Below are 27,428 nucleotides of genomic sequence, written 5' to 3'. Positions count from 1 at the left end.
AATAGAAGTTTCTTTCTTCTTGTAATTACTTTATTAAGCTGAAACCAGTACGCTGATATCCTTAAAACTTTTTAGTATGTCCTCCGCTTTTAATTGTTGTTACCCATTTTTGTCACGAATGCGTAAAATCCCAGTCTTTTCGAAGTGAAACGATACACAGTGAATTCTCGATATATGTCAACAACGCATACTCGAGCCCTGTTATGTTTACACTCCTCGGTGTCCGAGGTCTCTCGAGCTCCGTGGACAGACCCCGCGGTAGCGGGGATAATCCTGCGACGTATATCATGCAGACCTTGGCGACATATATAGAGAAATCACTGTAGTCTTTCTTTCTCTTTGCGAATACTTTGAACGTGGTAATTAATCGCGTTTAGAATGTCTCCTACGGAATGAAATAACTTTGTTATTTTTTTTTTTTCCGTCTGCGAAGAGAAATATATTATTCGGACGGCCTTGCTTTGAACACTCACCCTGTACGTTCTGTTGTACATATCCGATTCTTTTTCGATACTTACTGCACTTTTCCAACACGCACGATCTACGGTCGTAAGAAAAATTGATCACTTCTCGCAAACACGGTCCGCTTTGCACTCTTTTACTAATCTAATACTACTTTCTGATTCCTCTTCCGTAGTCGTTCGAAACTCAGAATCTACTTTAAACTGTCGGTACGAATAACGAACAGAGTGCATGCGTCGCGAGTACCAAGCAATACGAGAGATAACGAAATCGCATAAATTTCGACGTACAAAATCATTCGATCCCCGTCCCCGTCGAAACGTTCTTTTAGAAGTAGTTTACATTATAGTTCGGATATTTAGAAAACCCATTGAGTAATGTCGAAACAATTACCAGTAAATTACAGTCTTTGCTACATCCAGCATGTAGTGTATAATTAGTGTTCTACTGCACTTGTGTACTCCAGAACAACAGTTTTGTGTAATTGTCGCGGAGTGTCCGACACGATATGGGCGAACTGCAGCTTCGAAACGGTGAAAGATACGGCGAAACATCATCGAAACTAATCGATTGTTTATACAAGCGCTTTAATTTTCTTTTTAGAAAATAACTTTTTCTGGACAATATTGTTTGCCTATCTTTCACCATTTCGGACCTGTGGCCTGCTCCAGTTGGGCAGCCAGCGAATCAACGGTCCACTATTTATTACTTAACACTTAGTATAGTACTCTTGAATCGAGAGTTGACGCGCGTCGGGCTGTCCGAAAAGTAGGCTCGATCCGATTGGTGTACAATTTGACTTCCCCGAGAGACACCGTACCCGATTTCGATCTCCGATAGTTTCGAGCATGCGATCTCCTTTACTTCCGATCTTTTTATTTCTTTTCTGATCGTTAACTTCCTCTGCTTGCATTGCTATGCGTACTAACTACTGGTTCTGAAGGGAGGTCACAGTGGTGTACCTCGGCCACGGACAATTCTCGAGGATTACACCTCGTCAGAACCAACGCTTGGCTCTACGACAAGGCCCGAACCACTGCCACGAACTATCCAGGTAAAATTTCACTTGCGTACGGTCCCGGTGAAACGAATCTTTAAACAGCAACATCCCCCCACCTCACCCCTCCTCTGCCTCCCCTAACCCCTTTTCAACGTTTTTCCGTTGTCTCCACACGTCGATGTCTCCACACCGTTGACTGTCCACGTTTTGGGAGCGTTCGAAAACACTTTGCTAACCGTTCGCACGTTCTCTGCCCCGACGAGAGCGAGAAGGAACGCAACGGGAATGCCCACTCGACGGGTACGCAATGAAAATCGTTTACAAACGGTACAATCAGAAACAGTTCGTCAGTTACCAGTCCTTTTGTTTTCTGTACGGTTCATGGGCGTAAACTATGCAAGCGACACAGTGCTCCGGGTCGGAAAATTCAGTGACATTTAGCCGAAACACGAACTTTCTCCCATCGATGTCGAATCAGTGAACACTATTTCTCAAATGTCCACGAGCCTCGAACATGAAGGAATTAGGACAATAATTATTGTAGTTGTAATGAACATCGAAACTTGCACGTTTCAGGAACAGCAGTTCTCACCACAAAAATTGCTCCTCTATTTAATATTTTCTCTCGCTTTTTTTTTTTTTAATTGAGGAGCAGACTTTTACGATGAATAGCATTTAATAATGATCACTGTCAATTATCTCTCTAGAAAATAATATCGAATACGGAAGGGAACATTTGTAACATTTTTTACAAACGACATTTCCCACATCCGGACAATTCGGAAGATTTTCAGTATCTTTTTCCCCATGTAATTATGCGAGAATCATTTCCCACTTCAAACCACTTTGAAAATTATTGTTCAAATGTCTCGTCTAAAAGTCGATCATTTACCTATCACCAAATTAATAACGTCACACTAAAGGTAAGTTCCATTGAAAGTATTCTTTGCATTTGATACCGTCCGTTATTACTATAACTTAATTTTAATATTATTTTTTATATGAGATTACTTTAATTAAGATATTCCATATTTGTACGCGGTAGATACAAAAAGATTTCTCGGATTTACATTTTACGTGTCCCATGAAACATTCCGTGTATGAAACGTGAATATAAAATACATGCTTAAAAGTAAGAGATAGTTTAAACAATTTTTCTTTTCATCGAAAATATTAATGAAAACAAATGTAAAATTATTGTTTAACAAATGCAGAACGTATTTGATCATCAACCATTAAAAAATTACTATTTCTCATATCTCCAATAGTTCAAAAGCTCCAACAAAATGTCACGAAATTCTTCGATCCGGACCACTGCGCTTGACAGTTTAGGAGGCTTTTATTTCCTATTTACTCGTGCTAGATGACTGCGTATTATAGCGATGTTATTTGATTGCATGACGTAAACTGAGCGCATAGCACGCGAGAATTTCATCGCAGAGTGTACCGTCCGATATTCCCATAGAACGTTCCTAAGACTGTTGTAATAGACGTCTTTATGATTATAGATTGTTGTTGGAACGAAAGCTAGGCTTTCGTTAGAAGTATCCAGTACCGTAGTCCGAGTAGACGTAGTTTTGTTGCAGAGTATTTTCAGCGAAAGTAACATTGTTCGACACCGTTTCTATATTATCTCTTTTCATCTTCCTACGTCGGCCCCTAAATGTTTGAGCAGGAAGAGTTACCACCCCCAACCCACCCCCCTCCACCGCGAAATTATCGCACTTAGCACCACCGGCCCGATGTCCCCGAATGAACAATCATTTCCAGATCTGTGTCTGCGCACATTCGCCGAGCGGTTGGCCGGTGCGTAAACGCTTTAATTAGTTTTCCTTTTGTACGAATTTCTCCCAGAGCAACGACTCCAGCGAGGAGACCGTGCACCGTAGCAACATCACCGCGGATGCCAGTCCGTCCGACGTTACCACCGACAATGAAAACAAACATAACTCCTCCGAGGAGGCTTGGACCGACGTGAACCTGAACGAGGACGGGGACACGATCCCGATCACCAATCAGAGAGAAGACCCGCGGAACATTCACAACATCGCGCACACTCGCGGTAAGACTTCCGGTTCACATCGTCCTTTACCTGACCTTTATATGACCGCAACCTTTTCTTTCTCACTGCTCAAAATATGCAAATTTTGCAATCTTTAACGCGTCTTCGTGTCTTGTGCTTCAACGGAGGAGCCTTGTGTAAATGGCCCGTTTCTCAAGAATTTCTTTTTGCAAAAATGTAACGCGTCGATTGATTGAAAATTTGAGGTATCTCTGGTTAACGTTATAATGCAAACAAAAATATATTTCACAAATTTTAATCGCTGATATCAGTGGTGCAATGGCGGCTGAAAATGGCATCCTGGAAATGCAACGTACAGTGCACGAAAACGATCTCAAACAAAAGAATCAAAATGGAATCGTTAGTTTATGCGAATACGTACAACGCGTCATTCTTCTTTTATTAAAATTTGCAACAGTGCAAAAGTGGCGAAGTTTTGAAGAAAAACGGAACTTCTGTTAATAACAATGTTTCAAATAAAAAATTAAAAGATTGGAGCTCGTCGTGTTGTGGCCAATTATTTATAGAATACATGTACCAAGTTTCATAAAGATCGAGTAATCAGTTTGTGAGCTACGTCGCGTAATATCCGCGTTCGCATAATTCGACCTTGGGGGTGTGCAGGGGACATCCAAGACAGCGAGGGCAACGTCCTCGAGCAAGAGATGCTGGGTAATGCGGAACGCGGCGAGAAACCATCGGCGGAGATCTCGGTGGTTCGTGTTCCAGACAGATTGGTGGTGACCTCCGCGTCACCACGACCCGATGAACTTCCGATCAAAGGGTTGGTCGACCACTTGCCGGTGCCGACACCATCGCGCGAGGCATCCCTCACGCAGAAGCTTGAAATGGCGCTGGGCTCGGTTTGTCCTCTCCTGCGCGAGATCATGGTCGATTTCGCGCCGTTCCTCTCGAAAACGCTGGTCGGCTCCCATGGCCAGGAGCTGCTGATGGAGGGAAAGGGTACGTAACCTTTGGTGGATCCATCGATCTAAAACTCACCATTTTGAGAATATGGTTACAGTGATTTCTTGATATATGTCGCCAACGCCTGGGTGATAAACGTCGCAGAATTATCCCCGCTATATAATTACCCCGAAACGGCTCGAGTATGTCTCCTGGGCGATACTTGACGCTGTGTTGTTGACATATATCGAGAATTCACTGTACTTCCTTTATTTCTACTAATTTTTGGTCTCGTTTAACAAAGAGGCGCTTGAAAATTTAATGAACACCGTGACGCAAGAGAAACACCATTTATATGCGCGTAAAACGCCTGTGATCTGGACAGGGCCTTAGTTGTGCCACGCAACATGGCGATTCTCGTGTCTAGTCGTTTACTCGATAAATAAATAGATAAAGAAATAAAAGCAGTAAAGAGTGGACGTACGGGACGTTCGGTCGCGCAGTTTAGATATGTCCGCGCGATAAATAAAATTCCAGGAATTCCTGGACGCGGAAAGGTACACGCGGTGATTTTCGTCACTTTCGTGGGCCCGTCCCGTAGCCACGGTATTCAAATTAGTCGGTTTATAGTTTCGCTTAGGAAGATGGAACGCGTATTCCGGATAATCGACTGGCATTTGTATTCCCGCGGCGCGGCCCGTCCGCGCCACTTCGCGGACATTTTATATTCGTGAAACGTCGCGGATGACGGTCGTGGCACACGTATCGACGCGCTTTATTTTCAGCTTTATTTCCAACAGGGCCCCCGAAGAACCGATCCATTCGTAGCGTTGTTTATAAATCACGCGACCCCGTCCGTTGGCCGCCGCGCGCCGCGCCGTGTCCCTGTATATTTTACAACAGATCCTAAACAACCGTTCCTTTTTTCGCCCGTCTTGGCGACCTTCGCCCGGGCGACCATCACCGGCTACACACGCCGGAGCTTTTAACGATTCCCTTCGGCTCTTGATTGCTAGGCCTGACCACCTTCAAGAACAGCAACTCGGTCGTCGAGCTGGTGATGCTACTTTGTTCCCAAGAATGGCAGAACTCCTTGCAGAAACACGCGGGCCTCGCGTTCATCGAGCTCATTAACGAGGGAAGGTAAGGAGGCTCATTATGATCATCGTTAGAACGACAGAGTTATAGGGCGTGCTGTAAACCGGGGGGAACCCGGCGGAAACATTCCCGTTCCTATCGTAAAATGTTTGCGTTCACGTTGCGCGCAGGTTGCTGTCTCACGCGATGAAGGATCATATAGTCAGAGTGGCCAACGAGGCTGAGTTTATCCTGAATCGGATGCGAGCGGACGACGTGCTGAAGCACGCCGACTTCGAGGTACGTGACGTTTTTCGTTCACAGCGACCGCGGGCCAATTAGTTCGGCTCTCCTCGAGACGTTCGAGCGGGTAATTATCGTGAAAATTTTTCTCTCAGTCACAGTGCGCGCAAACGTTGCTCGACCGACGGGAAGAGGAGCGAATGTGCGATCATCTGATCACCGCAGCTCGTAGGCGGGACAATGTCATTGCCAGCAGGCTCCTCGAGAAGGTTCGGAATATCCTGTCCAACAAACATGGCGCTTGGGGATACATGGATCCAATGGCTGCAAAGTAAGCTATCGTCGACACTGTTCGATCCAATGGGGAATTAACACATTGCGCATTGGGACCTCTGACGAAACAAGGAAATCATATTCTACGTCATTGTTGTCGATATACAGGCTGTTTCACCTAACTCGATTACCTCGAACCTTACCTTCAATTATCTTTTCCGCTTGATGAAAATCTGAAAACATAGATTTGAAAGAACTCAAGAGCCAAGACTCCGTAATTCACGGTAAGGTAGAGTGACTACGTTACCGACAAAATTGGGTGAAAAATGGTATCATGTGACTTTTCGTCCTTATATGGAAATATTTTTCGCTGGGAAAGGGCTCATTCGAAAGAGGAAGGTTCAATCACGAGCTGACGAGATTATGCAGATATTTGGTAATATTAGGGGGATCCATAAGTAATCAATTGTTTTGAAATCTTAAACAAACTTTGTAGTAAATTCTTATTAATCTCCATCATTGTCAAGGACAGTTTGCCATCTTTCCTGCAACTTTTCAATCCCCCTCTTATAGAAATCCAGAGTTCGTCAAGTAAAATATGACTCAAGACATCTTCTACAGAATGTTTTATTTCTTCAGGGTGTTATTATCAAATTCAACTGGTCGTCCATTTCGAGGCCTGTCAGAGAGATCATAATCACCAGCGGCAAACCTTCAGAACCAACGTTGACACTCGTTGACCTTCAATACATTTCCATAAACATCGCAAATTTTCTTTGTTGTTACATTAAATCCCGCATGAAAATGAAAAAGTATGCGATGACGAATATGATCCTCGGAAGGTACGGACGCCGTCATTTTATTACAGGGTTGTAAAAAAAAAGATTATACTTTTTAGAATATTTTGAAGACAGGCTGCTTTACCGAAAACTGTAAAAGGATACGTGTTTCCTCTTCAACGATCGGTCCAGAATTAAAGGCAAAACAAAATCTCTGCAAATAATTGATTACTTATGGGTACCCCTAATATGTAACTACAGTCAGTCCCATAAGTATTCGTACGCTCTTAAAAATCGCATAACTTTGTCAATATTGGACTATACTACTTGAATTTTTTTGGGAAGTTAGAACAATTGGATCACTACATAACGTGAGAAAAATATTTGATTAAAATTGCAATTGGTCGAAATTACAGAGAAAGTACTAAAAGTTGTATTTTGCAACTTTTTTATGCGGGCTTGTATTAAAAATTTGAAAAGTACATTTTGTACATCTGTATCAATTATACATATTCTGAATGGTTCATCTAAATCGGTCAACATTGCACTGAGCTACAAACATTTAACGATGAAAACTTGAAAGTCGCAGAATTTTGGCCTTCTCATGGAATTTCGCCCTTGTGTGATCATTTTCGAACATCTGCAGCTCATTGCAACGTTCACCGATCTTGATGAAATTCTCAGATCATGTACAACTCGCACAGATCTACAAATCGTACTTTCCAAATTTTCAATGTAAGTCCACATAAAAAAGTTGCAAAATACAACTTTCAGTATTTCCTCTGCACTTTCGACCAATCACAATTTTTGTAAAAAATTTCTTTCTCTTTATGTAGTGATCCAATTGCTCTAACTTCTCAAAACAAAAATTCAAGTAGTACAGTCCAATAGTGAAGTATAGTCCAATATTGACAAAGTTATGCGATTTTTAAGAGCGTACAAATACTTATGGTACTGTGGACTGTATATCGGTATTGTATCGGGTTCGGTAGAGCCTCATTAGTGCAATATCGGTATCGAAATCATACCGGCTTGGAGTCCTTGCGCGAGAATGAAAGAACGCGAATGAACACGACACCCTGTGCACCGCAGATTGGCCGAATACTGGAAGCTAGATGCTTGGGAGGATGATGCACGTAGACGCAAGCGTTTCGTGCACAATCCACTAGGCTCGAGCCATCCCGAAGCTACACTGAAAGCGGCCCTGGAGCATGGTGCACCCGAGGATGCGATCCTCCAGGCGCGTGAAGAGTTTCACGCGCATCTCGCAGCCTCGCGTGCACATCAGCAGCAATTGCAGTCGGCGGATCTGATGGACGACAGCGAGCTGTTGTCGGACGACAGGGACCTCGACAATGACTTGACAGGTTGGATATCCTCTGCTACGTTTCGTTTCGTTTCCATTTCATTTCTCTTCCTTTCGCCCCGTTTCGTTTCGAGTTTCGTTTCGTTACCAAGCGTGACCAAGTTGCTAGCATGCCTTGCCGTTCGAACACTGATATACTTAAGCTACAACGAGATCGTGTTCCGTCAGGCCCGGTGAACATCAGCACGAAAGGAAAATTGATCGCGCCAGGTATCGTGGCTCCCGGAATTATCTCCGTCACGTCCACGGAACTTTACTTCGAGGTAGACGAGGACGACCCGGAGTTCAAGAAGATCGACGCCGAGGTGAGTCAGAGATACCTAAAATTTCGAATCCGCGTTCAGCGTGCTGGTGACGTGTCGTGCTGCGTCTTATCCGCCTTTACCGAAGAGAAATGGATGGTAAAAGTGTGCCTCGGTTGAAAACTCGTTTATTTATTTTCCGAGAAGTCCGAAGACCGGTCGTGTCGCTGTACTTGCCTCTGCCTCTTGTTCCGAGTCACACGTTTTCATTAATATATTTTCATGTCCATATCGATATCGATTATTTATGCATTCGCGGCAGTGAAAGAACGAAACGCGTGAAAGAAATGTTATCGCATTATTTGCAATTCCAAGCCATAAAAATGGTATCGTCTAATTGGCTGACACGTGTCACCCGCATGCTCAACCACGTCTATAAAATTAGCCTAAGAATTACAGAACGACGTTCAAGGGAAGCGTTTCAGAAAGTACTGGCTGTATTTGAATTTTCATAAATATGTATCGCGCGGCCCTAAAGATTAGTTGCACAACCGAAAGCTGCACTTTCGAGCGCAGTAGTTTTCAGGAATTGCGAAAGAGAGTTTAGAATTCGAACCGGCCTTTACGCGGCCAGCTGCATTTTCCTGCTCGCATTTATCACGCGTCATACGCAATCTTAATAATTAATCACTGTGTCAGTTCGTCCGCGTTCAGATACCGTCTATTACATGCATTTGGAGCAACTTGTTGCGTTCGCGGAGCTATCTCTTTGAAATATCGTGGCTCTGCAGATAATGTCGCGGTGCGCTCGAATACGGGATCACGCGTAAACAAATTGCCCTCTTGCGAAATAAGTCTGCAAGGGAGACCATAAACAATTTTCGTAAAAACCGCGAACTGCGCTGTCGTTGACACGCGTAATCACGCAACGAAGACCAAACGGCTGCACAATTAAATACAGTAAATTCTCTATACATATGTCGCCGAGGCATGGCCGATAAATGTCGCGGAATTATCCCCACTGAGACCTCCGTCGCCGAGGATCAAAGAATAGTATTTCCTGGACGATATATGTCCCTGGCTAGACCCGTGTTTTGGACATATATCGAGAAAACAGCAGCTTGTTTTGTTAGGCAATCCTTCGGATGAAAGTTTTCTCCATCTTTGTTCGGGCAGATATTTTCAAATTTTCAATATAGGCCCACGTAAGAAATGTCTAAAAAAACCACTTTCAGTATTTTCTCTGCAATCCCGACCGATAGCAATTCTTTCTAAATTTCTTTTTCACGCAAACTAATTCTAACTACCAAAAAAAAAAAAAAAAGAAATTCTTATAGACCGATAGTTAAAAAGTTACCGTCTCTTTAAGAGCGTCCGAAGATCATTTCGGCTGATTGTATTAACGAGCCCGCTTAGCCCGGAATCTGAATAAATGCTGGTCGTAAGACGTGACGAAAGCTTCCACGACAGTGACCCCACGGTACCGGGGCCCGGCTCTCCGAATTGGTTTGGACGTGTCCTTGTCTATCAGCGACCATAATGTGGTCACGTTTCGCGGAGGTGGTCATCCTGAGCGAAAAAGGAAAGAGAGGGTCCGAGATAAGGGACGAGAACCGAGAGAGAACGCCTGGAAGTACCAGAGGCCCGCGATTATCATATATCGGTCGTAGATCTCGCGTTTGTATAACTAGGGAATAAAACAAACAGGGAAGAGCCCCCATGGGGTCGGCCGATCTTCAGGGTCGGCAATTATGAGCCCCCCGCGGGGCCCGGTATCCACCTAACCACTTCTCCGTCTCTCTGTAGCATCGCCTTCCATCGGCTTCGCCACGTACTAACCACACATCGGTGGCATAGGTGAACAGACAGCTCTCCTCAGGAATGCACTCGAACTACCACGGTTTCCCATCTAGTAACTATCGCACGTCTAGGCACAGGCATCCTGTTTATTCGCCGATTCACGATTCACCGGGGGACAGATGAACCGTGAATCGTCATCGCGCGTGAATGCCGCGCCACGTATGCGTGTATGTGGGCAAAGCGATTCGCAAAGATGAGGAAAGTATACGGCGAATCCTTCTACCTGTCCCGTCCTCTTTCCTCCGATACTCATTATCATTCCCGATGCCACCGGAGACAGAGATGTACGCTGTTTTTCGTCGGTTGTCTCGATCCTGGCGACGCAATTGTTGCATTTTATCTCTTTCGTTTCGTGTTCGTTATATGCAGACTTTATTTCGATTTTACCCGACCAGTTCTTCGTGGGACTAAGCGTTGCGTTCGATGAATAAATGCCACGCTTCGTGGAACGAAGATTGTCAGGATTGCGGATCGTATTCAATTTTTCAGATTTGACGTAAAAATACATAAACTGGACCTTTGGAAGAAAAATATTTACGTGCTATTACTGCGGATTTCGCGCACTCGCGACAAGAACGGGTAGATGAGAGTTAAAATAGCAGAAAAGCTAGAAGATTTTTTAAACTATTTACCTATTAGGTTGGCAAGAAAGTAATTTCGGTATTCTTAGGTGAAATAAAATCCAGTTCTTTTATCAAAGCAATGAAGTTTAATATTTTCCATCTTGTTCTATGGTCTTTTGCCAACTTTCTGGTTGCTTCATAATTCCACGCTCATAAAACTTCTGATCCTTTTCGGTGAAAAACATCATCATTAGTGAAAGTTTGACCATTCAAAGAGTTTTGTAAACTTCGGAATAAATGATAATTTGATGGTGCAATGTCAGGGCTATATGGTGGATGTGACATCACTTCCCAGCCAAGCTCCGATAACTTTTCACGTGTTACCAAAGATGTGTGTGGCCTAGCGTTATCATGGTGGAACACGATTCCTTCGCGATTTGCCAATTCTGGCCGTTTTTCCTTGATCGCTATGTCCAGTTTTGTTAGTTGTCGACAATAAACATCTGAATTGATGGTTTGGTTCCTTGGGAGAAGCTCAAAGTACACAATACCTTTGTAATCCCACCAAACTGACAACATGATCTTCTTTTGGTGCAGTTCAGCTTTCGGCGTGGTTTGGGCCGATTCATCACGCTTCGACCATGATCGTTTTCGAGTTGTGTTATTGCAAACAACCCATTTCTCATCACCAGTGATGATCCGCTTCAGAAAAGGGTCGATTTCATTTCGTTTGAGATGCATATCGCATATGTTGATGCGTCGCGTTAAGTGAATTTCTTTCAATTCGTGTGGAACCGAAATATCGAGCTTCTTAACGATTCCGAGACTTTTTAAACGATATTCTATAGTTGTATGCGAGACATTTAACCTGTCTGCAATCTGTCGGACAGTTATATGACGATCCGATTCAATCATGGCTTTCATTTGGTCGTCATCAACTTCAGATGATCGACCAGAACGTTGGTCGTCTTCAAGTGAGAAATTTCCAGAACGGAATTTTTTAAACCAACTCCGGCACGTGCGTTCTGTTAAGCAATCCACACCATAAACTTCACATATATCTTTGTGAGCCTCGGCAGCTTTTTTACCTCTACGGAAATAAAAAAGCAATATGTGCCTATAATGTTCGTTTTTGCACTCCATGTTCAAATTGACACAGAACTAACAATTTTAATCAAAATTACGTGTAATTTGCTTCAAAAGTAACCTAAAAGATGCGGTTATGAAATGTCAGAAAAATAACAAATTCAACGTTAACAGAAGTCAATCAAACAAAACATAAAGCCACCGAAATTACTTTCTTGCCAACCTAATATGTAGGAAGGAATTTACCGTTATTCAGTTTCAATTGCCAACGAAGCTGGAAGATCAGAACTGAGAAAGTTCTACGATACACGAAAAGAAGAAATGTTAGTTCAGTAACAATGAAAGTGTCGAACCGCAGGCTTAACTCGGTGACCTTCGCCGGAGAAACAAAGTGTCGGGTCGTCTATCCAAGCGATAAAACTCCGGTCTTCTAGTTTTCCAAATTGACTCGAAACACGATCGGCCCGATCCAAGAGAAGATCCAGCGATTCCCGGAGCTGTTCACCTGATCTCGGGCCCGGTCCGAAATTCTAGCTCGTAGGATTCCGTCGTGTCCACCTGTCGTCTCCGATTCATCTCGGGTTCGCTGTGAATAGAAGCACGAGCTCATTCGGCCTCTTAATTGGAATCCTTTTTGAACAGAAACGGCGAACACACCTGGGACCGTGTGGCGGGGAAAGGTTGATTGTGAGCTAGCGTAGGAACGGAGAAGCAGCGAGAAAGATGAACGGTGATAAAAAGGGAGAAAAGAGGAAGGAGTATGCGTGGACGGGAGATGCGGCAGAGAAAGAACAAGAGATAGAGAGAGAGAGAGAGAGAGAGAGAGAGAGAGATGCGAGCAAGGGACTAGTCGGTTCACGATCGAGACACGCTCATTAGTCGAGGATGTCCCGAGGGTAGGCGGGAGGCTTCGTCGAATTCGTAGGCGATGGATCACTCGATAGTCGAGCCGAGACTTAAGCGATCGTAATGCGCGGCCGTGGAGGAAGGCTGGGTCGGGAGTGGCCCCAGGCCAGGGACTGCGTCTTCAGGAACATATCGGTGAACTCTCGCTGGCCCCCTCGCATCCCCCTCCCCGCTCCCCTACGCCGGCAACTCCTGATCGCGTCGATTCCTCCCCCCACCCCGGGCCCCGGCCTTTTATAATGGTCCGGGCAAACGTATTTATCGTGATTTATTGTTTACACGGGTCTCCTTTCTCCCGGCTCGCTGCGTCCTCCTTCATCCCTCTGGTCTCTCTTTCAACGGGTTCTGCGCTAGAGATAGAGGATGCACACCGTGCGATTACGTCCGAGGTAAATTATTGATCGTCCACCGGGAACATTAATATCTAAAACAAATAATGGACTGTTACACCCCCGTGGCCCCTCTGACCGTCCGTGTCCCCCACAATCGAACTTCCATTGATGCCTCTTCTTTTCTCTTTTTCGCCTCTCGGACTCTTACTCCGCTTCGCGAGCCTTTCGGCCCTCTATCGCTCGCAAATGCGTTTCACGCTGACATTTAACCGTGGCATCGCAAAGCCACCCGGGAAACATCGTTTTCAAGGTGTATTCATTCGCGTAACCTACCAGCGGGGGACAGTTGTGTCCTTGAACTGTGTGGTGACAAGGGTAGTTTCCTTGAAAAAAAGGAGAAAGGAATAGTAAAAGCTTGACACTGTTACAGAAACTTCATTGACATAATTCAATCATGTTCGCAAGCGGGTTCTTCGCTCCTCCTGAAAAATTTACAGTGATTTCTCTATATATGTCGCCAAGACCTGGACGATACACGACGCAAGACCCGTGTTGTTGACATATATCGGGAATTCACTGTATTTGAATTCTGTCTGAAATGTAATTTCCTAAAATAAAAAAAGGAGAAAATTGATATCTATTGTATGCCTGTATGTTCTTGAATAGCTGTACATTAACAACGCCGAAGTAGAATTTTATTTCTGTTTAAAGGAAATTAATAACGTACATATTTCTCGGACCGTGTTCAGAATCTTCATCACAATGACTCGATATTGTAAGGCAAGGGCTGAAGAAAATTAATAGACGATAAATGATAATACAATAATAAAGACCGGAACGACTTGAGAATACATGTTATCTCGAAAAATGGACACTGCCTACTGGAAGCCTATCAATACGCTTTTTAATCACCGAGCTGTACGTGAAAGAAGCTGAATTATTTTCTTTTAAATAATTTCGGAAGAAGCTGTCACATTATGCCACATTATGTCACAGCTGTTTATGGAATTGTAAATGAAATCGGTGTCGTCGCTTTCAAACGATCCATTAAGGAATTCTCGACCGATGTTTGCTCTGAAAAAGATCATTGGAAAATTGCCGGCAACTGCAGCGTTCAAATGACCATGTGGAAAAATAGATTTAACTAGCTTCCTATTAGGACCTTGAATTAGTTCTCGCTGTTTCTTCAAAAATGGCAGTAGCAGTACCCCGTTCGTGGAATTTCGAATGGTAACACACATGCAAGGCAGTAGTGTATCTAACCTTAAATTTCAGTGTATGGTAGTTCACTTTAGTGTAAACAAAGTAATTTTTTCTTAGTTCTGAAAATGTCTACTTTTGTGCCAAATAAAGTGTATTTGCGGGGAATTTTATTGCACTACTTTATTCAAAAGAAATCTGCAGCTGAAGCACATAGAATTCTTGTTGAGACTTATGGTGACAATGCTTTGTCGGATACGACATGCAGAGACTGGTTTCGACGCTTCAAAAATAATGATTTTGAACTTGAGGATAAAGAACGTTCTGGCGCACCGAAAAAACTTGAAGACGAAAAGTTGGAGGAATTACTCGATCAAGACCGATGTCAGACGCTAGCAGAACTTGGAAAAACATTACAAGTAGATGAGTCAACTGTTTCATAACGTTTAAAAGTTTTAGGTATGATCCAGAAGCAAGGACATTGGGTAAAAGCTTTTATTTTGTAAAAGAAACAGCGAGAACTTATTCAAGGTCCTAATACAATCAGTTGGGGGAAATTATGTTTACATTACATTTCATACGTTTACATTACGTTTCGTAGAATACCGTGTCGCCGGTTCGTGGTTCTTTCCGGAAAACAGTTGGGTCGTTTTCTAGAGACGAATTCGCTCGCGCGTGTCCGGGTCGCGCCGGTTGTGCAACAAAATGTTAATTCCGCCTATTAGATTGAGTCGTGCGTCGTTTTCGGAACGCTGCTCGACGAGGTGCGCGGAAAGTGTTTGTTGTTGAAATCGTACGTTTGCGCGCGGTTATTAAGTCGCTTTACCTTGTTCCTACGTTCCTGCTCGAGGCTCGCGTGCTCTCCGTGAGAGGAGCCAGCCCCCGTAATTGCCGTGCTTTCAGACACGCACGATACTCTCGTTACGCAGGTACGCCCGGCATCCGTTCGACTTTGTAAGAAACTTTTTTCTTCCCTCGCTCGGATTCTTCGCCTTTAAATTTCACCCTTTGCGCGCGGCGCTATTTTCATTCTAAAACTAAATTTTTCTTCCGTCTTGGAACGTTCTCGTTTTATTCGTAGGAAACTGATCCGATTTCGACTTCCCTCAATTTTCCGAAACATATAAAAAACAGGCCATAGAGAAATCTATTGAAATAATCAAGAGGCGAGGGCTATTTAAGGGCAAAAATTATTTCCAAAACTTTTTCCGTGCCAGTTCCCTACCCGGGTTCTCCCATAAAAGACTTGAGAGGTGCTTTATTAGTACGGTCAATAGGACGCGGGCGGATCGCTATCATTTAGCCGCTTCGTTGGCGCGCGTGAGCATAATTTCTGACGGTATGTGTAGCCGTGGTCAAAGTGACGAAACTTTAAACCACGTCATATGGCAGTGCGAAAAATACGACGTCCAAAGACTAACATAACATTGACATGTTCATAGCGGAACCCAATATTAAGGCTTGCAGTTACATTCACTTGTACTTTAGAGATTGTGAATTATCTATTTAAATAATAATTACATCTTGTAATATTGTAATACTAGCCTGATAAATTGTAATACCGCATTGTAAAGCGAAATGGGCCCATTTAAGGGTCTAAAGAGCTTCAATAAAAAAAAAAACTGATCCGATTTCCACATATAATATTTAAATGTTCAGTAGTCTATTGGATACAATTTTTGTAATGTAACGAATGTCGTGTAATATGTAATTTCTTCGAGATAATGTCACAACAATTTCTAGCGGTGCTTCAGAGTCGCCAGTCGAGCGATAAGGATTAATCTGATCTCTCCACCTGCGATGTGTTTCGAGAGTCCTCCAATTCCGGTGGTTATTACACTTCATTACCGTTTCGTACTTCTAATTGCAACCTGTCCGTTTCATTTCTTAAAAGGTAGATGCCGGAGAGAGGTTGTCTGAAATGTAGGCATGGGAACAACGTCCGCGGGCCTCTTCTTCTTTATTTCGCGAGACAAATAACGTCGGGGATGAGGCGATCCGTTTAGGAATAGCCAGGAGTCCCATCGACGGGATAAAACTTGCAAAAAGCCTGGAACATGCAAGAAACAGCCTCGAGGTCCTTGAAAGGAGTTGCAGGGGCACGGTAATCGGGCAAAGCGTGCAACCGAAAACGAGCCGAGAGGCGGACGAAACTGAATCGAAGACGAACGGCGTAAGTCGGACAGCATGCTCGGTCGGTAACGTATAAATTATGCGGAAACTATTAAAAAGTACGCGACAAGAGTCCAGAGAGGACAAGCGAGCAAATTCGAAGAAACGCGAAGAGAACGATGCTCGCCGAAGTCCTCCGTGCAATCGTGCGAACGAGAACAGGAACAGGGACCAATCCTCGTTCGGTTTCGCGACGGAGCCTCCTCCGTACGGGAAAGTCCCGATCGCGCGGGGAACGGTCCCAGGCGTGGCATGGCGTCGCCCGTATTAAAATTCACCGGTTAAAATATGCGGAAAAGAACGCCTGTTCGAATACAAATTATTCTATTTCGGAGACGAGCGTCTCGCTGGCCTGATACATACCTGTAACGGGGCCGGCCGATCTCGGTGGACGTTGTTCCCGAGAAAAAAAGGGGGTGGATCTCGCGTCGGGGACATTAAACTCCGCGGTGCCGTGTCGCGGCGGGCTTCGCATTTTTATGGAAACTCTGGCTGGCGCCTAAAGCTACCAACCAGCGCTATAGTTATCGGCAGACGCACGCTGCGGGTATCCCCACGGGATACTGAGGGGCCGCATCAGCCACGGGAGGACGATAGAGAAAGAGGGAAACGCACAGACCCACCGGACAGGTGGTCCGTGTGCCGGTACACTCTCGTGCATACTCATTCGCAAGCGAGATGCCATTAACGGGAGTACAATATCGCGAAAAATCGAGGAACATCCGATCGTTTATCAGCCGGCTCGCGACGAGACGCCATATATCATGTCGCGGATGAGATTTTCGATTTATGGATAGAGAATGCTGCTGGCTACCCGGCTGCAATCACCGTAATAGGAAAACGCGATGCGCCCTTCGACGTGACTGTCTATTTCTCTCCTCCCATGATTACTCTCTTCGATTCCATCAAATTCCAGTGCAGCGGCTCTATATTAACTGTTACGGGTACCCGTGAGTAATCAATTATTTGCAGAGAATTTGTTTTGCCTTTAATTCTGTACCGATCGTTCAAGAGGAAACACGTGTTTTCTTTTAGGTAAAGCAGCCTGCGTTCAAAATATTCGAAAAAGTATAATTTTCTTTTCGACAGATTTTTCGAAAAGCATTTGCGCCCAGTTTTCTACGATTTTCCACGATGCCTGGAAAAATCATACTTTCTTTCTTCCTTTCTTTCTCTCTCTCTCTCGCTCGCTCTCTCTCATAAATCCGCTATCATAAAGGGTCGACAGATTTTTCGAAAAGCATTTGCGCCCTAATTTTCTTTTACAACCCTGTAATAAAATGACGGCGTCCGTACCTTCCGGGGATCATATTCGTCATCGCATACTTTTTCATTTTCATGCGGGATTTAATGTAACAACAAAGAAAATCGGCGAACGTTGCAATGAGCTGCCAAAATTCTGTGACATTCGCCCTTAAATTTCCATCGTTAAATGTTTGTAGCTCAGTGCAACGTTGGCCGATTTAGATGAACTATTCAGAATATGTATAATTGATACAGATGTACAAAATGTACTTTTTAAATTTTTAATACAAGCCCGCATAAAAAAGTTGCAAAATAGAACTTTTAGTACTTTCTCTGTAATTTCGACCAATTGCAATTTTAGTCAAATATTTTTCTCACGTTATGTAGTGATCCAATTGTTCTAACTTCCCAAAAAAATTGAAGTAGTATAGTCCAATATTGACAAAGTTATGCGATTTTTAAGAGCGTACGAATACTTATGGGACTGTAGTTACATATTAGGTGTACCCATAAGTAATCAATTATTTGCAGAGAATTTGTTTTGCCTTTAATTCTGGACCGATCGTTGAAGAGGAAACACGTATCCTTTTACAGTTTTCGGTAAAGCAGCCTGTCTTCAAAATATTCTAAAAAGTATAATCTTTTTTTTTACAACCCTGTAATAAAATGACGGCGTCCGTACCTTTCGAGGATCATATTCGTCACCGCATACTTTTCCGTTTTCATGCGGGATTTAATGTAACAGCAAAGAAAATTTGCGATGTTTATGGAGATGTATTGAAGGTCAACAAGTGTCAACGTTGGTTCAGAAGGTTTGCCGCTGGTGATTATGATCTCTCTGACTGGCCTCGAAATGGACGACCAGTTGAATTTGATAATAACACCCTAAAGAATTTTGCTTGACGAACCCCGGATTTCTATAAGAGGGGGATTGAAAATTTGCAGGAAAGATGGCAAGCTGTCCTTGATAATGATGGAGATTATATAATAAATTAAGAAATAAAAACTTGAATTTAGTACAGAGTTTGTTTTAGATTTCAAAATAATTGATTACTTATGGGCCACTATTATCACATCAAAAGATGTAAGGAGGCACCTTGAGTCATATTTTGCATGACGAACCATGTATTTCTATAAGAGGGGGATTGAAAATTTGCAGGAAAGATGGCAAACTGTCCTTGACAATGATGGAGATATAATAAATTAACACTAAACCTACCAAGCAAAAACCATATAAAAGTGAAACGTCTTGTGGAAGAGAGAAGATCGAATTTAGTTAAACTTTCTACGATTTTTATTATAATTTGTGCTTAAATAAAGAAGTCAATTCAGTAATTTTCTAAGAAAACGATTTTATAATTTCAATAATTGTGAAATAGAAAACCGGTCATTTTGACCGTGGTAGGTTTAGTGTTAAGAAATAAAAACTTGGACTACAAAGTTTGTTTTAGATTTCAAAATAATTGATTACTTATGGGTCCCCCTAATATTTACAATTTATTGAAACTATTCAGAGAAGAACTAACTTTTTATCTAGCACCTGTTCCTCAGAATTGGCGCGGACAATTTTTATATTACGTAAAAATCTGAGGTCTTTAGCACAGAGGTCATTCACAGTTTTTAGCACAGAGAAAATTTATTCAATTCTTCAGGGATTCGTAGTACATTTCGCATTAATTACGAGTTACGAATAAATGTCAATTCAATATTCTTGCTCTTTTAATAATGTAATATAGTTAGAGTAGAATTCCTAATAATCGATATACCGTGGATTTCTTTTTACCAAATAAAAATTGTCTTCTACAGTGAATTCTTGATATATGTTAACAACACGGGTCCAGGTGACGTATCCTAGCCGTATCATGTTCACACTCCTCAGCGTCCGAGGCCTCTCGAGCTTCGTGGCCCCTCACGGGGTATACCCCGCGGTAGTGGGGATAATTCCGCGACGTTTATCATCCAGGCCTTGGCGACATATACAGAGAAATCACTGCATTTCCTTTCTAAACACTACACCTACCAGCGCCGGTCAAAACGACCGGTTTCAGATGTTTGATTTCACAATTACTGAAATTACAAAGATGTTTTCGTGGGAAATGATTGAACAAACATATGTAGCACAACATGTATTATAATACGAACCGTACAGAAAGCATAACTGCAGTAGGTACAGCTCGGGATAATTCATACGATTAGGAGATTTCATCGAATCCGCGCGGTTTCCTTACCGAGAACTAGGAAACGTCGCGAGCAACGGGTTTCGCAAGCCGAGCACTCTTTCCCGGAGCAAGGTTAATCGTTAATTGAACGCGCGCATTGCAACATTCATCTTTTTCGCGAGCTGGTCGTTACCGGGCGTGGTTTCCTAACCAGTTCCTACGATTATTCATTGATATATGCAAAACACTCGGCCCGCGGAGCTTTTTTTCCAAATTAATAAGGCGGCCGGATATCATATTCATTGACTGGTTAACGGGCTTATCGCGGTTGACAGCTGGCCGTCGGTTGATTAGACCTTCTCGGTAAGGATACCGTCACGCATACAAAGTGCCCCGGCCTCGACTCGAGCAACGATCATTTTCGTTCCCTTTAGCCCGACTCCTCGCGAATGCATCATTCTAGCTCGGAACATTTTCCTCTCGCATTACTCTCATTACTGTCCGGACGATACGTCGGAGATCATTCTCCAGATACACCCGCGGCGTAAGCGATTCATTAACGGGGCGAACACGTGCAATCATCGTAATTATACCTCGTACGAATTCATTGTTTCCGCCTCGGTGTGCGCAGAGCGCGCGCGCGCGGTGCCCCGCGTTCGGGCGCAAGAATAAAAAGAAAGCGCGCGGACGTACGAACGAATGATCGCGGAGGGCGTGCACTTCTAAGGAGACCGAAGAGAAATGGCGGGAAGGCGGGAAAGTAACCGTGAACGAGCACCGATTTAATGTTATGCGATTATGCCCTTCCGCGGCCGATGCATATGCATGATACGCGCCGGTGATATATCGGCGGTGACGTAGCGATAATGCAACTGTAATTATCCGGTGCCGGATACCATCGGCTCAAAAATGCCGCGCGCCGGCTCGTAAACACAGACGTCGAAAACGCAATCGTATTTACACCACCTTCAACTAGTTCCATGGATTACCGGCGACGATAATTGATAGATCCTGTTCGCTCCTCGCGCGCTCGATTGATGGCCGAGCAACTATCTTCGGCGCCAGACCCCGTCGTCGTGTCGTTTTCTTTCTGTTTTTCCTCGCAGTTTTCCGTGACGTCTTCATTTCTTATGGTCGCCGACAGATATCCCGAACAAGTATATCGAAACGTCTGAGACCGGCCATTTTCTTGATCTTCGAAGAAACCAAGCTTGAACAGACCTGTTTCTCGTCCCACATGAATCTCATCTGTTTCCGGAACCTCGGATAGCGTTCGTTCTCTCGTTTTAACGTTAAAAGTAACGTACAGCAAGATTGACTGGTTTTCATCCGCTGATACGTGTAACACGATCAAATTTATGCTCGCAATAATGGGATCACGTTGACGTGGCTGTTACTTCGTGTACCAATCAGTGCCATTTCTTCGTCGATTTTCTGTGAAACAGAACTCGATGAAACCGGTTTTTCTTCCTCCGTGATTATTGCTCTCGAGTCTTCAGAAAGTGTCCATTTTCTCGCTTTAACTTTACAAGTTTACCATTTTAAATAATTGCAAATAGCACATCGATTCTCCTAGATCCTCATATTTTTCCTGTTGCAAATTACGCCTACTAATTTTTGTCGTAAATGTCGTTACCCGAGTGCGCCAAATCGCGCAGTGTAATGGCGCCAAGATTCTACGAACCGTGTAATTTTTTCCCGGCGACGTTCGGTAAAACAATTCGAAAAGTACCATTTTGTCTGTTTATCGGTTTCGCTTGACTCGATCGCGTTTGTTCGATTCGATTTTGACAAACAGCCGGACCGTAACGATGGAGGATCACGTGCACGAAATTTAATCGAGGCTTTCGGACGGAATTCGACGTTATAGTAGCTTATGGCCGGCGGCCAGGCTGCACCGAGAACAGGCAGTTATATAGTTTGGTAAACATCCATCAATTCGTGGGCAGGGCACCGTAAGGCAAAACAGGGTAGGAACCTGAAGAACAGGCAGTCTCGAAGGAAGCGGGCGGATTCATTCTCAACAAGGCAGGGTAATCACTGCTATTAGTGCGGACATTACTCCGGTGGTCCGCCAATCTCCTTAGCACTCCATCATATCGGTACCTTCGGGGCCCTTCTCCGCGTTGTAGAAAATAGGCCGGCGTCCCTCCTTCGCGTGCAACAAGTCTCCCCTTGTTTGCATTCGACCCACTGATGACAGCTACCACTTCGGTCCCAAACTTTCACCGCCTAATCAATTCTAATCGCTATGCAATTTTTCGATACTCTCCTTATCGCACCGCCGTCCTATCGACAATTTTATTCCTACACCTGGCTCGCTTTCGTTTCTCAAACTGGATCGAGTACGCTTTGCATTTGCATCGCTAAATGCTTCCGCGTGTAATCTAATATTGGGTTGTTGAAATGTCCGATTTTTAACAGTAACATTGAACAGACATAAACATTCTCTAAAGAAAATAGACGAAAGTAAGTACCATATTCTGCCAACGAATCACAATTTTCTTGACTGTACTTCGGCAGAAATCGAAGTTTTTCGTTCCTCAGAATTTTCACTCAGAAGACTGTAATCTTCATTTTGCAATCTTATAGCTCGTTCGATCAGCCAATGTATTCTGATCACATAATGCTATCGTCAATGTGTTATATTTACACTTTCATAAGAAGAATATTCCATAATCACATCATTATGTAATTCCATAATCACATAATTATGTCATTGTTCAAAAGTAAACTATTTGAACTAAGCTTGAAGGTAGTTTTAATACTATGATAAACTTGTAGATTCCACTAGTACCTCTCGATCAAAACGTTTCACGAAATTTCCGTTCTAAAATCGGACATTTAACGACCTAATAAAACAAGAATTTGAATAGAATCCAATATGTAAAAATTTCTCTTTCGTCGATTCAGTTAAAAATTTTGATAGAGCGAAATACGGATTGTTCGTTCAGTAGAAATATGTTTCACGACGATGGTCGTTCGTTCGATTAGTATTCAAAGACGTGAACTCGTTCGGACACTCGAAATCCAATAATGACACGGCACAATGACGTAAGTGAGTTGTCCTCGGGCCGCCTCGTTGACATCCTGCGAGCATCCGGTTGCGGTTGATTCGAACAGCGGACGATCCTCCTCTCGTACGATATCCTTCATCGTTCGTTATAGGCGTGACCAACGATCATCCTCGGAAGGAGCGATGATGGATATCATAGGCAACTGTCTCGTGCCACATCAGCGCTGTCAGCAGCTGCAGGTAGGCGGGAAGATTGTGGGTGTACCCTTTCTGTGCAAAGTGGACGCTCGGAGGCGCAGATGTGTTCCGATCTAATGATGCATTTACCTCCTCCTCGTTGTATCTCGTATTATTCTTTAATTTGCTGGCCTCTTATCTGTCACGGGAATCGAGCCTTTGTCCTCCATGCGTTCGTTAACTCGCGTCTCGGAAAATACTTCATCCCCAATCGGGTAACAAATTTATTCAAATGACTCCATTAATACATTCACAAAAACACTTTCTCAATCTTTTCTTCTTTTCAAAACACGAATTCTCCAGGAATTCCCGACGTTCGTTCCAAAAACTTTTGCTCCGATGACTTCTAAGCTACAGTCAGTTCTCGCTATATGTCAACAACACGGGACTTGCCAGCGGTAGTGGGGATAATTCCGCGACGTTTATCATCCAGGCCTTGGCGACACATATAGAGGAATCACTGTAGTAGTTTTAAGGCATAAGTTGTTCAATACTTTCTTGCAAAGAAGAGAAAATATCGATAACATTTGCAAACGAGTGTACCCGTTTCCGCAAGTGGCTCTCGCAAGAGAAAACGTTGCGAGTTACCTGCTGGTGTATTCGCACCTTTAGACGAAGTTGGCAAAAAGACAGTAAACGCGGCTCTCGGTGGCGAATTAATCTCGAAATCACGGTGTAGAGTTTCGCGCGGTGCTTGGCGGAGAGTGCACCGTGCAAAAGAAGCTGCGCGGTGCAGGGTGCAGCGAGAGGCCCCGTGGGAACAAAGGAGACAAATTGGCCGTGTCGATTGAATCGGGTCCTCGAGCTGGCAATTTGTGTATCGCGGGCCGCGCTGTCGGTTACCTCGCCGAGACGGGGCTGGTGTGGAAGAATGCTAGTCGGTGAATAGGCGGAGCCCAGCCAGGCTGGATCCGATTCAGAGTGTGACGGATGGCGCCCACCTGTGGATTCATTCACTAATCTGCTCGCTAAGCAAACAGCCCGAACACACCCCATCATTATCGCTGACGGCGTAAGTAGCGCCCGATCTCGTCCTTACCCGATATTTATTATGCCCCCCGTGCCCCACTGATACCCCCCTCATCCCCCGCATCCACCGATACAAGCTTTTCAAAGGGGGCCACCGATCCGAGACTATTTTCGCGTCACCCTCGTTGCAACCATCGATGCTCGATTCGGTTGTCGGGTCCGCGCTGACCCCTTGATTATCCTGCAAGCTGGTACCACCATCGCGTATCGCCGGTTGCGTGCGCCATATGGGTCTTCGGCCGATCCCTGTAAACTGGATCTTCAACTTCGCAACACGGCAATTTGTATTTTCTACTCTTCTCGAAGCTGAAATAATCCTTAGCCCCCTGAGAGACCCGACAAACGAAGAATAGACAATTTTTTTATCAAAGCAATGAACTTTAATGAATAAAATATTTTCCACCTTGTTCTATGATCTTTTGCCATCTTTCTGGTAGCTTCATAATTCCGCGCTCATAAAACTTCTGATCCTTCTCGGTGAAAAACTGATCCAAGTGCGATTTCAGACCATCATCATTAGTGAAAGTTTTACCATTCAAAGAGTTTTGTAAACTTCGGAATAAATGATAATCTGATGGTGCAATGTCAGGGCTGTATGGTGGATGTGACATCACTTCCCAACCAAGCTCCGATAACTTTTCACGTGTTACCAAAGATGTGTGTGGCCCAGCGTTATCATGGCGGAACACGATTCCTTTGCGATTTGCCAATTCTGGCCGTTTTTCTTTGATTGCTATGTCCAGTTTTGATTGTTGTCGACAATAAACATCTGAATTGATGGTTTGGTTCCTTGGGAGAAGCTCAAAATACACAATACCTTTGTAATCCCACCAAACTGACAACATGATCTTCTTTTGGTGCAGTTCAGCTTTCGGCGTGGTTTGGGCTGATTCATCACGCTTGGACCATGATCGTTTTCGAGTGGTGTTATTGCAAACAACCCATTTCTCATCACCGGTGATGATTCGCTTCAGAAAAGGGTCGATTTCATTTCGTTTCAGATGCATATCGCATATGTTGATGCGTTGGGTTAAGTGAATTTCTTTCAATTCGCGTGGAACCGAAATATCGAGCTTCTTAACGATTCCGAGACTTTTTAAACGATACTCTATAGTTGTATGCGAGACATTTAACCTGTCTGCAATCTGTCGGACAGTTATACGACGATCCGATTCAATAATGGCTTTCATTTGGTCATCATCAACTTCAGATGGTCGACCAGAACGTTGGTCGCCTTCAAGTGAGAAATTTCCAGAACGGAATTTTTTAAACCAATTCTGGCACGTGCGTTCTGTTAAGCAATCCACACCATAAACTTCACATATATCTTTGCGAGCCTCGGCAGCTTTTTTAGCTCTACGGAAATAAAAAAAGCAATATGTGCCTGTAATGTTCGTTTTTGCACTCCATGTTCAAATTGACACAGAACTAACAATTTTAATCAAAATTACGTGTAATTTGCTTCAAAAGTAACCTAAAAGATGCAATTATGAAATGTCAGAAGGAAAACAAACGCAACGTTAACAGAAATCAATCAAACAAAACATAAAGTCATCTATCAGTGAAAACCGAAATTACTTTCTCGCCAACCTAATTCATTGTCGACTCGTAGCTTCTAAAAGATCGTCAACGACAGCACCAATTCTTGAAGCAGCCTTTCGCCAGAGGTCCTGCAGTAGTTGCCGACAGGTGCAAAACTGCGACAGGGCGCGATGATTATCTGAATACGTTGGCGACTTCGAGCTTATTAAAGCTATTCAACATCGATAGATACTTCGAAGGATAAAAGTGTTTCTTAGTTGAAGCGCCCACCGATGATCAAATATGGCGGACATGTGGGTACTTCTGCGGCCGAACAAACATTTGCATTCATTAAACCGGCGAAGAAGAGGTTACAATGAATCGCTGACAGTGCTGCGTAATGCTGTCCTGGCAGATGACCGAGCCGCGGAACACGTTCCGCATGCGAGTATTAGCAGCTCGACGTTATCGGGGGAAAGAATTTCCGGCAATTAACGCCACGTCACCCGGAGGTTAACGAAAAGATCGGGGCAATCACCGTGAAGGAAATCGATTCAGTTTTTACGCGGGGCGCCTAACGAAGGCAATATTGTAACCGGCCTTGCGGTAACCGCTCGCGCGCAATCATTATTTTCGTCAGCATTGCTGAGCCGATGGGAAAACGCATTCCCGCTGCTCGCCGATCGTAACGATGGAAAAACGAGCAGCCGCGCGTCTGCCGGGACGCTACTGAACAACATGGAGAAGAACGCCAGTCGCGGGAGATAAGGGAAAATCTACCTGCGCTCACCTTTCCCGCCATTTCTACCATTAATCACCGTTGCGTGCAGACACGCGGCTGCCCGAGGCGCGTTTCCAGGCATTGCGAAACGGCCACGTGACAACGAATCGATTAATATTAATGAGCGCCCGCGACAACGAACGCGCAAATCATCGCCCGACACCGTTTACGCTTATTTTGTGTATCCTTCCTAAGTGGACATAATCCCGCGAGCATAATTCTCCGATGACATTCCTGTGAAATGGCATCCGTGGAAATCCTGGACGGAGATACCTCTGTGCGGACGGCCTGTGCAGAAGCAATTTAAACCTTGGATCGCTGTTTATGCATACTTTATCGAGATTGTACCGGGTGTGCCAGGTTTCTCCGAAACAGATCAGCGTAGAGGTACAATTAAAAAGGTGATATTGCATATAGTGTGTATTATTTATCTCAAGGTATTAATTGCACAAGTAATGGGAATTTCGGTGAATATTTTTGAAAAGTAAAGTACTATAATCGCGGTCATTGATCTTCTAATAATTTGATGGACTGTAGAAAATGGAGGGAATCACATTTACACAGAAATTTGTACCTATGCTTTTCTACCTGACCTCCCAAAAATATGGAAAAACCACATTTCTCATTGAGTGACCTAACATCTTTATTGCACTTACGTGGAGATGTTCCCTGCGAACGTTGCATAGATTTGTGATAGATCAACTTCATTTTAGTGGTGTATAACAATGACCATTTTGAGGACAAATTCGAGAAAACTGATGCTGTATTAAAAAAAGAAAAGTTATTGTTATAACAAGTACACGAAGGTCCGGTTTCGTTGTGAATCATTCACGAGCCTGCGCGTGCGCATCCTCTTTTTCACTTTTTCTGGTAATAACACCCTGTAGATCAACGAAACACCTGTCTCCCTT

General features: G+C 43.8%; 1 protein-coding gene across 9 annotated transcripts in view; it reads left to right on the top strand.

Moving 5' to 3' along the window:
• Rg (A kinase anchor protein rugose) overlaps positions 1-27,428 on the top strand; it is a 624,229-nt gene that overhangs the window by 483,626 nt on the left and 113,175 nt on the right. For 6 of the 9 annotated variants that reach the window (XM_076790889.1, XM_076790886.1, XM_076790885.1 and 3 more), the window contains 8 exons: positions 1,406-1,516; positions 3,290-3,524; positions 4,149-4,487; positions 5,447-5,573; positions 5,699-5,807; positions 5,906-6,081; positions 7,895-8,169; positions 8,337-8,473. In XM_076790889.1, the coding sequence (XP_076647004.1) occupies positions 1,406-1,516; positions 3,290-3,524; positions 4,149-4,487; positions 5,447-5,573; positions 5,699-5,807; positions 5,906-6,081; positions 7,895-8,169; positions 8,337-8,473 (1,509 nt within the window). The remainder of the gene's footprint in view (positions 1-1,405; positions 1,517-3,289; positions 3,525-4,148; positions 4,488-5,446; positions 5,574-5,698; positions 5,808-5,905; positions 6,082-7,894; positions 8,170-8,336; positions 8,474-27,428) is intronic. The other 3 variants (XM_076790887.1, XM_076790891.1, XM_076790892.1) reach the window with 2 other exon arrangements.

The sequence above is a fragment of the Halictus rubicundus genome, chromosome 7, assembly GCF_050948215.1.
Source record: "Halictus rubicundus isolate RS-2024b chromosome 7, iyHalRubi1_principal, whole genome shotgun sequence".
NCBI classification, from domain to species: Eukaryota; Metazoa; Arthropoda; class Insecta; order Hymenoptera; family Halictidae; genus Halictus; species Halictus rubicundus.
This window is presented reverse-complemented; position numbering and strand designations above follow the sequence as displayed.